Below are 12,835 nucleotides of genomic sequence, written 5' to 3'. Positions count from 1 at the left end.
TATCTATACTCTCTGTTGCATCACACAATCTAATATTCAAATCATTCGACTTCTCAGCCAACACAATATCAGCTGCCTCCTCTAGCATGTCTGTATTCCTCTTAACATCTCTGTAAGTCCATAAATACTTTAAACAACCAGAAGAACATCCAGCATCCCTGTCTTATGCTCCATTCAATATTGAGCTATGTGCTAAGCATTTATTCTTACATATGCTTTGTTGCAATCATATAGCACTGTTATTACATTCAGCAGCAAACCTCCAGCACAAAAGTTTCCATAATTCAAGCCTGTTGTATAATTAGTAACGTACTTCCCCTCAGAAGATGCCTGTGTCTCTATTTGTATCCTTGCTTTCTAATCTTTCTGGACAATGGTACTTCCTTCCCCATCCAGGACAAGAAGTTTGCCTCAGGAAAGTACCATGATATCTACCTGGAGCTGAATCACATCAAGCAACGATCAGAACGAGAGATTGAACATTTGAAAGAGCATCTGCGCTTGGCCATGGCAGCCCTAGAAGAGAAAGAGATGCTGCACAACAATATTGGTATAAAAGACACCTTTGCATTAAAGACACATGTTGTGTAAAGTGGAGCTAGTCAAGCTGCAAAGGCAGAAGGCGTTGGTGCCCCTTTTATCTCCAGCAGCAGAGATGCACCTTGTATTGGATATCTTGCTAATTGCTTCACAGTATTCAAAAACTTTCTCTTTGCCTCCTCTTCTCTCCCTTCCCCTATTCTGTATGCCAGAGGACAAATGTATAAACAAATTACTTGTAGAATTCTCCATGAAATCAGGTTGAAAGCCACAGGTTGGTCACTGCTACTGTATTAGTCTAGTCAAGCTAGGTTTCATTCTGCATCTAAAATAAGGATGTTACAGCTACAATATATAAATTGTCATCACCAAGACACTCCAAAGGTTTTAGATTTCCATCTTCCATTATTCTTGGCATGGCCACAAGTCCTGCTATGTAGCAAAGATACACTTTTTGAGCATAATTCAACGTTCTTAATTCTATTTTTTTCTTTGTTCCATAGGTTAGTTACTTTTCTGTGCACCACTTAGGAGAAAAAAGCAGCGTTCCTCTCCAGGAGCACTGGGCAAGACTTTACCAAATAACCATCACATCATCTGCATCACTTGGGCATGTTTTGAGCTGGATCCTATTACTAGCACCTTTTTGAGACTTTATAAATGAAAATAACTTTTATATTTTGGGGGGGTGGGGATATGTTTTAAAATACGTTTCCCAGCAGTTAACCACAAAGGTGGACCAGATATTTCTCCCTAAAGTTCCTTTAAACCTAATTGTTCCTTCTCCCAAATATTTAGCTTATTTACATTAAAAGTGTTTATCTGCTTTCAGTTTTCTTCCAAATGGAGAAACAAAATCACACAACCCTCAACTTCAAGTTGTACAGTGTTGCTTCACAGCAGTCCATATTGGAGATGCACTGTGCCGAAAGAATGTTCTGTTGATTACATTGTCAATGGAACTGGTTTGTCCAAAGACCATGCAGAGTTTAGGATCTATAAGTAGCAATTGTTTTCAGAACAATGGGAGATATTTTTTTAATGTTAATTAAATGTCTGTGCATCCCATTGTAAACTTGGAAGTCTTCATCCCTGAAAGTTGGGTTCAACTAATGCGTTCTCATGAGAAGAAATTTCACTGCTGATGTTGCCAGAGCCAAACAATGAAGGCGGCTGATTTTCTTTTATTTCTGCAGAATTAACTTAATAAAATCATTGACTATAGAAATGTGTGGTTTTTGCTTGGCAGCAGAAGGTATAAATGTTGAACCATTTTGCATTCTCAAAAGGTTGGTGTTCTTATATTATCATTATTGGCACTTAATGCTCTTTGGCGGTTCAAAGCATTTTCCCTGTTTTCTCTCTAATCTTAGAAATATTTAAGGCAGAAATAGGGAGGGGGAGTTTTATTTACATTTTGGATGACTTGCAATAGATCATCAAATACTTGACTCCAAATTGTTTGGCAATAACATTAGGAAAAAATTTCCACTCCTAAATTCATCTTTCATAATCTGTTCTACAAATTTAATTTTTCATTAGTTAATTTGGCTCTATTTAATAGACTCTGCAGTCCTAAAAAAAGAGTAACTATAAAATCTGTCCATGCTTGCTGCATGATATGTAAACCACTAATGTTCCTGTTTCTTAGGTCTATTTCAGTAAGTGGCAACACCAAGTTGAACTTGGCTGGTTCAGAAGGTCTTGGACTATTTAATAATTGAATGAGATATTATCAGGAAATCCCAGAATATCAGATTCAAATGACAGGTCAAAAAAACATCCCAGAAAAAAACAGCCCACTTCTATATTGTTGCCAAGAAAATATGTCATAAAATCACCAGATACTGGGTTCAGTGTAGAGACTCTAAATATCCCTTAAGTAGAAATGCAACTACATACTTGCAGCAGTTACAATGTGCTCCCCAAATATTTTCTTTCATTATCCAAAACTGCTTATCAGAAAGTCCTTTTTACCAATATAGATAAAACACTTTTAAGTCGATAAGCAGAGACATCACTGTCAACAAAAGTGCGTATAGTCAAGGCTATGGTCTTCCCAGTTGCAATGTATGGCAGTGAAAGTTGGACCATAAGAAAGGCTGAGCGCCAAAGAATTGAGGCCTTTGAACTATGGTGCTGGAGAAGACTCCAGCGAGTCCCTTGGACTGCAAGGCGATCAAACTGGTCAGTCCTAGAGGAGATCAACCCTGACTGCTCTTTAGAAGGCCAGATCCTTAAGCTAAAACTCAAATATTTTGGCCACCTAATGAGAAGGAAAGCCTCGCTGGAGAAGAGCCTAATGCTGGGAAAGATTGAGGGCAATAGAAGAAAGGGATGACAGAGAAGGAGGTGGCTGGATGGAGTCACTGAAGCAGTAGGCGTGAGCTTAAATGGACTCCAGAAGATGGTAAGAGGACAGGAAGGCCTGGAGGAACGTTGTCCATGGGGTTGCGATGGGTCAGACACGACTTCGCAGCTAACAACAACAACAATTATGTCCCACTTGTGATTGGGTAATAGATTTGTGTGTTGTCACCTAAAGAAAAACCACTTTTACACAATTTGGGGCAATTTACTAAGGTTTGGGAAGCATAGTTAATTTACAAACCTGATCTTGAACTTAACCCCAAATCACCCAGTTTTTGTATCTTAATGGGAACTTACTGTATGAACTTGAGTTTCTCTATTCCTGTGGTATGCTGAGCACTCTACATCAGTGAAATGCCACATCTGAATGCAAAGGTTATGTGCAAATTGTTTAAAGTATGCAGATAAAGATTCTATTATTGCAAATCCATTACAAAAATATATATGTTTTGAATTTTGTTAAAATGCTATTATCAGTAGTAAATATTCCAAAAATTATGCAAGGCATTCTTACTCTTACAAATATTTTTCCACCCACAATTTGCCTTTAAAAAAAATCATGCTCTGCATTTAGTACATTTGTATTAATTATATTACACAAGATCAAATTTCAGAATTAAAAAATCAAGACCATACTAGCGTTCTATCATGCAATTTAATTAGATAGCCCATAATTGGTCTCATTTTCCCATATAAAACAAGCTCATGCATGGCTTTATCCAAGTCTCTCTCTCTCTCTCTCTCTCTCTCTCTCTCTCTCTCTCTCTCTCTCTCTCTCTCTCTCTCTCTCTCTCTCTCTCTCTCTCTCTCCCTCCCTCCCTCCCTCCCTCCTCTCTCTCTCTCTCTCTCTCTCTCTCTCTCTCCCCCCACCCTTTCCAGGCTTCTCATTTGAGATATGGCAAAATGATAAATTCAGTTTAAAACTAATTAGCAATTTCATGTATGCTGTAATTTCATGTTACGAAAAACGGGTATTTCACAGCTACTTAAATCCTCTCCCTCTAAAAACGACCTTGACTGAACCAAGAGAATATATATAGTTCACATATATACTGCAGTCCAGCTAAGGAACACTTTGTACTTTGTTTCTCCAACCTCACAGTGATTAATCATGGTTTACGCTATCCAAATTAACGAGGTGTTGATAGCATGGCTGAAGGGTGATTGTGAATCAATTTGTCCCACTAACACAGCCACGAAAAGCTACGTAAGGGAAAATGTAGCTTTTGAGAATTATATTAAGATACGGTTGGGCTTTAAATAGCTAAAAGTCATCTTAAGGAAATCCTACTAAAAATCGTCACCTGTTATCTGAAAACCATCATTTTCATTGCAAAGAGAGCCGCGTATGTGTCCCCCAATCCAGCCATTCCTTTATTCTTTCATTGATTTCCTAAGCCGTCCTTCGCAATGCCTTTCTAAAGCAGCGGATGGGGATGACGCCGAAAGTAAACACAAATTTTGTCGTGAAGCAACTGAGGAAGCGAACGGCACATGAGTCCAGTACCCATCTCTGGCTTCGCTATGGGAAACAAAGGAAAGTTGGGGGGGGGGGCTAGCCTCTTTTGGGCGATGCGTGTAGTCTATGCCGAAGGGGAAGCGTGTGTGATCATCCAAAAGCATTTGATTGTGGCCATCAAAGACGAATTGTAAGGAGGACTAACATTCCCGTTTCTTCGATTCTTCCAATGTTGGCGCTGTCAAGTAAGGTAGAAGCCTTCCTTCTCCGACTACATTTCCCATAAAACGTTGCTCGCACGTTGTACGGTGGCTCTTTAGCCGTACAAACCACTTTGACTGATTCCCTCGGTAAGAATTAATCAGCTGATTGCTGAGAGCTCTTCAAAGAAACTATTGCTATTGTCAACAGAGAACTGTCAACATGCTTACATCCCATGGGGATTTTTTATTGCTGGCTCTTATCGAAACCTTTGAAATTCTTTAGTACATACTTACGCGGCTCATACAAAACTACTTTCCTCAGATCTTGACTCGTAATAAACACCAAGGAAGCAAAACCCCACTTTATAATTTCAATAAATTAAACATTATTTCTTAACATTCGGGAAACATATTTTAGAATTTTGTGTAACATTTTTATACCTTATGTGAATCCTGTAAGTAACCCTCGATCTTAACGATTGATTTTGTACATTCCCTTGCTATTTACAATTCTGGAATATGGGGAAACTTGAAATTTAATGTACTGGCGTAATCTTTTCCCCCATTATGTTCTTCGCAATTTTTCGGTATAATGAGTCAAGGCAAAGGAAAAGGCAACGTTAAAAGAAAAGTTTTACATGAGTGCGTATTTCCCCCCCCCCCCGTTTTTTGGTCAACTGTCCTAATTAAAAGCAGACTGGATTAAAAAATTATTTTTAAATGTGTAAGATACTAAGATAGTGATAAAAGGTAGAGATTAATGAGCCTAGAGCCTAATCATTTGAGAAAACAATAAGATTAGCAATCCCAATCTTGTTCCACGATGTTGAAGTCAAAGAAATTAAATCGAGATAGACGGGCCGGGGGTTGGGGCCAAGACCCTTCCCCACCCCTCTATAGCCACCAACTTACTTGGTAGTTATCAAGCAACCTCGGGAGTTAGTGGTAGCAGAACAAGCTACCTTGTGGTTTAACTCTATTCTTCTGTCTTATATTTCCCCCCCCCCCGTCCTCCCCCACGCCATGGGGGTCTTTACTTGCTTTCTCCAAATCGAGGAACGCCTGCTTGCCCCCTTCCTTTTTGGAAGTCTAAGGAAGCTTTCCCAAGAGAAAAAACGCAGGCATTGCAAAGGTGCTGACGTTTTATTATTCGCATTCTACTGCTGCCATATAACTTCATCTCATGATTTTGTACTTAACAAAAACAAAACAGACATACTGCTAACTCAATTTTTGGAACTGAGAAGCGACGTGGTATTTTGGAAAAGGGAAGAGGTGCGAATGTACCTGGACGTGTATTTTTTTGGTGGTGTTCTCCGTGTTGCTAGGATGCCAGTTCGATTTTATAATTCCCTTTTTTAAAAAAGTATTCAGAGGTGTGCTTTTTTTTAACTTTTCCTCTCTAGTTTTTCCGATACCACAAGCCGACACGTAGTAGCTCCGAGTCTTTCAGGTTGCAGCCACGACGCTTTTCATTAATTTCTTTATTAACAACAACAATAACAACAACACTCCTAAGAGGGGAGGGAAAACCACCTCAGTTCTTCCAGCAAGATGGCGATTGCACGTACATGTAGTCTTCCAACATTTAAGCCCTCCGCCAAGGCTGGCAAATTAGGGTTAATTCATTTAGGGAAATGGCTCTTCAAACCCCTGTCGCCTCTTATCCCCTTCCCTTCTCGGGAACTTATGTTGAGAAAGTGTTGTAAGTAAGAGGGGAGGCTCCACCTTGAAAAGCCCAAACAAAACAGCTCGTATAAATCTCCAGTCTTTTAGTGGGGGACAAAACAAATCGGGGGGCCGGGGGCACGAAGGCAAGTTGAGCTAGGGAGTGATGAGAGGTGTCTGAGATAAGTCGACAGTGGGGTACTTAAGCAATGGGGGTGTTGTGTCCCCCTCCCGTTTCCCTCTTATGTAGACATACTTATTTTGATCCCATTGCAACCAATGAAGTACGTTTGGGGGTAATGGGGGGCGAGTGAAGAAAGACCCCATTCTTTCCCTCTTCGTCCGAAGTCAAAGGGAAGATCCAGAAGCGTCCCCAAGCTAAGTGCCCCCCAACTCCAGGCAGGGGGCTGCCAGATAGTCCTTGGGGGAGGGGATGGCTGCAAACTTCCCATCTAACAAAAAGGAAAGTTTTCTCAGCGCTAGGGCTTGGGGAGGGGGCGGCTGGAGGACGGGACCCACAGCATGGGGGGCGAGGGTCCCCCCAGAGACACCCCCAACCCTGGGGGAGCCGCTCCCCCCACCCTCCCTGGCCAGGTCTTAGCTGAGTCTCGGCTGGCTCGGGGCTCCCTGTGTTAGTTGGGGTCTGCTCCAGGGCTCCCCGCGCGGCTCTTGGGGCTCTTGGACTGCCGGAACGGGGGTTTCTCATTGGCCCAGGGGTGCCTCTTGCTTGTCGCTTTCCCTCTTGGCTGGGTTCCCCTCGGCTGCTTCGCTAGGGGGGAGCAAAGGGGAAATGTCGAGGCGCCCCACTCGCACCCAGCGCCGTTTGGGGCGCCCTGAAGCGGCGGAGGACGGCTGCAGAGGGAGCCGGCCGCGGGGACCAAGAGCTGAAGGACCAGAGCAGCCGGCGGCAGTGGTGCGGAACCCAAGAGCCACGGGGAGAAGCGGGAAAAATCCTCTTTAGGCGGCGGAAGAAACACAGATGTCGGCGGCGCGGCGCCATTCGGGGCCTGAACAGGCAGCCAGCAACCCTGTCCTCACCGCGGTCCGCGCCTGAGTGCTAAATACCCGGATGCGCCGGCTGCTGCCTAGAGAACCAGACACAGAGCAAGAAGCGGAGGCAGGGCGCAGCAGAAGCTGTCAGAAGAGGTGGGGAATTGAGTCCCAGAGAGGGAGAGAGAAAAAAAAGAAGATAAGCAGGAGCTGGGCTTGGGCACAAAGCAGTCCCCAAGCCTGAGTGCGGACACCTGCTTCCTGAAAAGACTGGTGAAGGCCTTAGCCAGAGCTGCTTCTCAGGAGTGTGCATTCCCAAAGAAGACTGTCCTGACCACGCCCTGCCACCAACTGCCTGAAAAGACTGTAAGGAGGTGACATCCTCCCTGGGCATTAAAAAAGAACTCTTCTCAGAGAAACTGTTGGTGAAGTTTCAGTACATCTCAGCAGGGTCCTCTGTACCACGCAGGCTGCTGAAAAGAAGTCCCACGTGTCTAGAGAAAGTTTAGGACCAGACACCAGACCTGTCTTTCTGAAAGGAAACTGCACAGCAGGATGACTGAAAACTCTACCACAGCACCTGCTGCCAAACCCAAGCGGGCCAAGGCAGCCAAGAAGTCCACGGACCATCCCAAGTACTCTGACATGATTGTGGCTGCTATCCAGGCTGAAAAGAGCCGGGCTGGTTCTTCACGCCAATCTATCCAGAAATACATCAAGAGCCACTACAAGGTAGGGGAGAATGCAGATTCCCAAATCAAGCTGTCGATCAAGAGGTTGGTCACAACAGGTGTCTTGAAGCAGACCAAGGGTGTTGGGGCTTCAGGTTCCTTCCGCCTGGCCAAGAATGATGAACCCAAGAAGACTCCAGTCAAGAAGGCCAAAAAGGAAGTCAAGAAGGCTACAACTCCCAAGAAAGCCACTAAGCCCAAGAAAGCTGCTGCCAAGTCCCCGGCTAAAAAGTCTAAGCCTGCAGCAAAGAAAGCCAAAAGGAAGCCAGCACCTGTTCCAAAGAAAGCCAAGAAGCCAAAGACTGTCAAGGCCAAGCCGGTGAAGGCCTCCAAGCCTAAAAAAGCAAAAGCCTCCAAACCCAAAGCAAAGTCCAGTGCAAAGAAGTCGACCAAGAAAAAGTGAGGGGCAAGTTTGGGACTTCTTTCTTGGAACTTTATTCTGTAAATAGATTTCTTCTTTATTCTCTACTCATTTCTATTGCAGCTTTATAAAGACTGAACAATTCTTGCCCTATACTTTAAAAAAAACCATTCATATGGAAGCTACATTTGGGGTTTGGTTTTGTTTTTCTATTGTACTTTGAAAGAGATTTTTATGTCATTATTTTATTTCCTCTATTAAGGTATGCAATACATGTGTAATCATGAGGGAGGATTAATGAGGGACATTCTTAGTGTTCTTATTTTTGGAGGAAGATTTGAGAAATATTTGATGAAGGGGATGTGCTATGGGCCTTCCTTAATTGGATCTCCTCAACTGAATATGCCCTCAACTGTTCATTGTAATTGGCTTTTAAGAAAAAAACAGAACTTGTTTTATCATGGATGCATAAGCTCCCAATTTAGCTAATATGGTGGATGATTATTTCTAGACCTAGTGAAGATTGGGTTGGTTGAGGTTAATAAGCTTTCCACTGACTTCATTCTTTCAGAGGGGGACTGTGCTATATATAGGGAAGATAGAAATAGGGCCAGTGAAAAATACTGCAAATATTTGAATTTCTCCCTATTAATTGTACATATTGGCCACATTGGATTAAAGTGAAGGTGTTAATTCTTTTCCTGAAAAGAGAATAGAAATAATCAGGATGGGGTGTGTGCACAGTCTGACCACCGTCTGGTTCTGGCAATTTCAAGAGAAAGTGTTAATTGCTATTGGAATCTGGATGCTTCCCAGTTCTGCAGTGTCTGCCACCTAAAATTACAACTTTTACATGAGTATAATCTACAAGATTCCTTCCAATCTTCACTTTCTAATTATGAGTCTTTTGGGGTTAAGGGAGGAAGAAGAAATGTAGGGGGTAATAGATAACACAAACGTAGCCAATATTGAATAAGAAGCTGTATACAATTATTGCTAAGATTTGGAATGTACTTCCCCAAGAGGGGAATGGAAAACATAATTTTAAGTGCTCCAGATTTTTAAAAAAATCAAGTATGCTTATGTTTAAACAAAAGAAAATTCTTATAGGATTGATATTTGATTGTTCATTTTACTTTGTATGTGTAATTTTGTGCAAGGAAGATTTAGCTGTCTTTGTAATTTTAGGGTTTAAAATAAAATGTAAAACTAACATTTTAGTTATTCATTTACTTTATTTTGATATACTGTTATGTAAAAATCATTTTTTATAAAATTTCAGATTAACCCTAACCCTATCCTCAACATTAGACAGATCACTAGCTTTCTCAGTTTTGGTGCTCTCCAGATACTATCTTCATCAAACATATCTGGAAAGCATGAGTTTAAGAAAGCTTTATTATAATTAGAGAGAGAGATAGCATTGATGACGAATTAAGAAACTGGCTGTTTGACAGGTTGAAAAGGAGTTTTCATCACAGAAAAATCAATATAACTTGGCCACTAGATGTCAGCCGAACAAGACATAATCTCATTTTACTATGAAAATGTATTTTACAGTAAAAAATCTTCAACCTGCTATTTAGTTCTTTGTCTAAAAACCCTGTGTGAACTATAGACAAAGTTGCATTTATATTGCAAGTTGTGTGTGTGTGTGTGAGAGAGACAATTGTCTGCTACGATGTTGACAACTCTTGTTACATACTATCATAGATAGCAAACACATTTGATATTAGAATCATCAGATAGTCCCACAGTTCCTGGTTTGGAATTTGTAATAGAGATAGGAACAACTTGAATAGAATATTTGGAACTTGTGGAATGCAGAAAGTACTTCCACAGAACAAATACATCTGTTCCTCCAAGAATATCCATGCAGGTGTGGCTTTATAAAGTTAAAACAATTGACATTTGTATAACATGTTTAAGATCAAAATTCCAAATGGAAAATTTCTGTGCAGGGATGTTCGCTCTGTAGCTAAATCTTCACGATGGCTCCTGCATCTAGCCATAAGATTGAGATAAAATAAAGGCAAATAAAGAAGGGAAACTGGAAGAAGGCGTGCATCTATATCACTTTCTATAGCTATATCACACATAGCTGAAAATATGTCATTTGTCTTGTGATGCAATTAGGAAATGCATCCACAATCACTGCTTTAAGCCAACATGCTTGGCACTTGGCTGCCTGCACTCACTGTAAATAGGTATCTCTGAAGTCAGCCAAAGTCTCCAGGCTGAACAAGTCTGTTACCTAAACAAACAAAATAATTTTGGAAATAGGTGTTGTGTTCCAATAATATCTACCTTTGAATGAAGCAGGCATGCAAACAAAACCCTGGCATTTCCAGACTCAAAAACATGAAAAAAAACTGAAAAATAGAATAGGAATAACTGGCACTCTTAGCTGAAATATAAGCAGAATAATGAGCAGGTTTGGGGTGAATTTCCATCCTTGAAGATCATAGGAAGAAATAATATAAATGAAATAAAGTCTTGTAAACTAGTAATTGTAAGCATAGATTATTAAAGAACAGTGAATATAACATATCCTCCTAGCACAATTTTGAGAAATCTCATTTTTCCCCAAATTTGCATTTTCACACACAAATCCAGCTAAATACGGTATGTTCATCTTTAAACAATCCTAGTGAATATTATTAAATATATTATTTAAGTTATTATTCAAGTTAATGTATTACTTTCATCATAAAAACTACACCTCCATTTTGACTGCTTTCCAGATGTTCTCATATACAAACATTTTCCAAGCAGAATAAAAATATTCAACTTATATAAGGAACATTAAATTAGAACAGATATAAAGGGTAGCACAAAATCATGTGTAAATATTACATGCAGGAACAGAAAGATTCTGGCATGTTGGTAAATTACTTCCAACCTTATTTGATGATTCACTTTCGTGAATACCCTATCAACTGAGCTTTTCAGTTTCAATTTTTTTGAACCTATGTGATAGCGGGGAACCAGATGTTCATAGAGCTTAATATGTGTATTTTTCCTAATTTGTTCAATACATCTTTAGTAATTCAAGGCAAGCAAGAGAATAATGGGCAGATTTTAAACAATTTATGGGAGACCTCACTGTCAGATCTATAATTTTGCTTTATTAATGCATTGATATAGACATTTATTTGCATGATAATAGATATGTTGTTTCCGCTCCCTCATTTGTTTCTTACCTTCTCTGATCTCCTTAGGGGGCTTACAGTCAAGCCCAAAACACAAAAGAACAATATGAAGTGTAACAATGACAAACATAACAAAACAAAAATAAAATTTGGGTACAGCAGTTAAAAAGAAGTTGGTCTCTATCAGGGAATTGTTTGGATATCACATACTATTGGAAATCTCAAAAGCCAGGCAACTTTATACAGGAGAGGCAATCTTTCAAATAATTAGATCCTAAACCACTAATTGTACCAATTGTAACCAGCACTTTGAATGATCCCTAGCAATGAACCAGATACATAATTAAACATTTCAGCAATTTGGGAATGCTTCTTAAACTGGGCAAGGTCAACCAGTTCTGCCTGAGGCAAACGCTTATTCCTAATCCATCCCATATTTCTTTTGCAGAGGGGCTTCAATTGTCTCTTACTGCAGTACTGGCAACAGGATAGCATTTTTCAGCATGGAGATTCTCATGCAAGTCATTGTTGTCCCAAAGGTGTTTTTTTAAAAGTCAACTGGACTTTGTTTTTCCTTGAAGACGTGTTGCTTCTCATCCAAGACGCTTCTTGGATGAGAAGCAAAACATCCAGCAAAAAAGCCAACACATTGCTAGGCTGCATTAACAGAGGGATAGAATCAAGATCACATGAAGTACTAATACCACTTTTTACAATGCCTTGGTAAGGCCACACCTGGAATACTGCATCCAGTTTTGGTCACCACGATGTAAAAAAGATGTCGAGACTCTAGAAAGAGTACAGAGAAGAGCAACAAAGATGATTGGGGGACTGGAGGCTAAAACATATAGGGAACGGTTGCTGGAATTGGGTATGTGTAGTTTAACGAAGAGAAGGGTGAGGGGTGACATGATAGCAGTGTTCCAATATCTCAGGGGCTGCCACAAAGAAGAGGAAGCCAAGCTATTCTCCAAAGCACCTGAAAGCAGGACAAGAAGCAATGGATGGAAACTAGTCAAGGAGAGAAGCAACCTAGGAGAAACTTCCTGACAGTTAGAATAACTAACCAGTGGAACAACCTGCCTCCAGAAGTGGTGAATGCTCCAACACTGGAAGTTTTTAAGAAGAGACTGGACAGCCATTTGTCTGAAATGTTATAGGGTTTCCTGCCTTAGCAGGGGGTTGGACTAGATGACCTCCAAGGTCCCTTCCAAATTATTATTATTATTATTGTTTTGTTGTTGTTGTTGTTGTTGTTATTGTTATTATTATTATTATTATTATTATTATTATTATTATTATTATTAATTATTATTATCTTCAAGGGGAAAAAATCCAGTTGCCTTTTGAAAAAGCACCTT

General features: G+C 40.5%; 2 protein-coding genes across 2 annotated transcripts in view; both read left to right on the top strand.

Moving 5' to 3' along the window:
• Positions 1-1,768, top strand: part of TRIOBP (TRIO and F-actin binding protein) — a gene marked incomplete at its 5' end in the record, with an annotated part of 61,607 nt that extends 59,839 nt beyond the window's left edge. The window contains 2 exons of the mRNA XM_081330642.1: positions 397-550; positions 1,044-1,768. Coding sequence (XP_081186768.1) covers positions 397-550; positions 1,044-1,048 — 159 coding nt within the window. The 3' untranslated portion in view covers positions 1,049-1,768. The remainder of the gene's footprint in view (positions 1-396; positions 551-1,043) is intronic.
• Positions 1,769-7,333: 5,565 nt separating this feature from the next.
• H1-0 (H1.0 linker histone) lies at positions 7,334-9,535 on the top strand. Its single transcript, XM_081330491.1, has one exon. The coding sequence runs from the start codon at positions 7,786-7,788 to the stop codon at positions 8,362-8,364; it is 579 nt and encodes a 192-aa protein (XP_081186617.1). The 5' UTR covers positions 7,334-7,785; the 3' UTR covers positions 8,365-9,535.
• Positions 9,536-12,835: the final 3,300 nt, after the last annotated feature.

Source organism: Vipera berus (genome assembly GCF_964194415.1).
Source record: "Vipera berus genome assembly, chromosome: 6".
NCBI lineage: Eukaryota > Metazoa > Chordata > Lepidosauria > Squamata > Viperidae > Vipera > Vipera berus.
The sequence above is the reverse complement of the archived record's forward strand: the minus strand, read 5'-3'. Positions and strand labels throughout refer to the sequence as shown.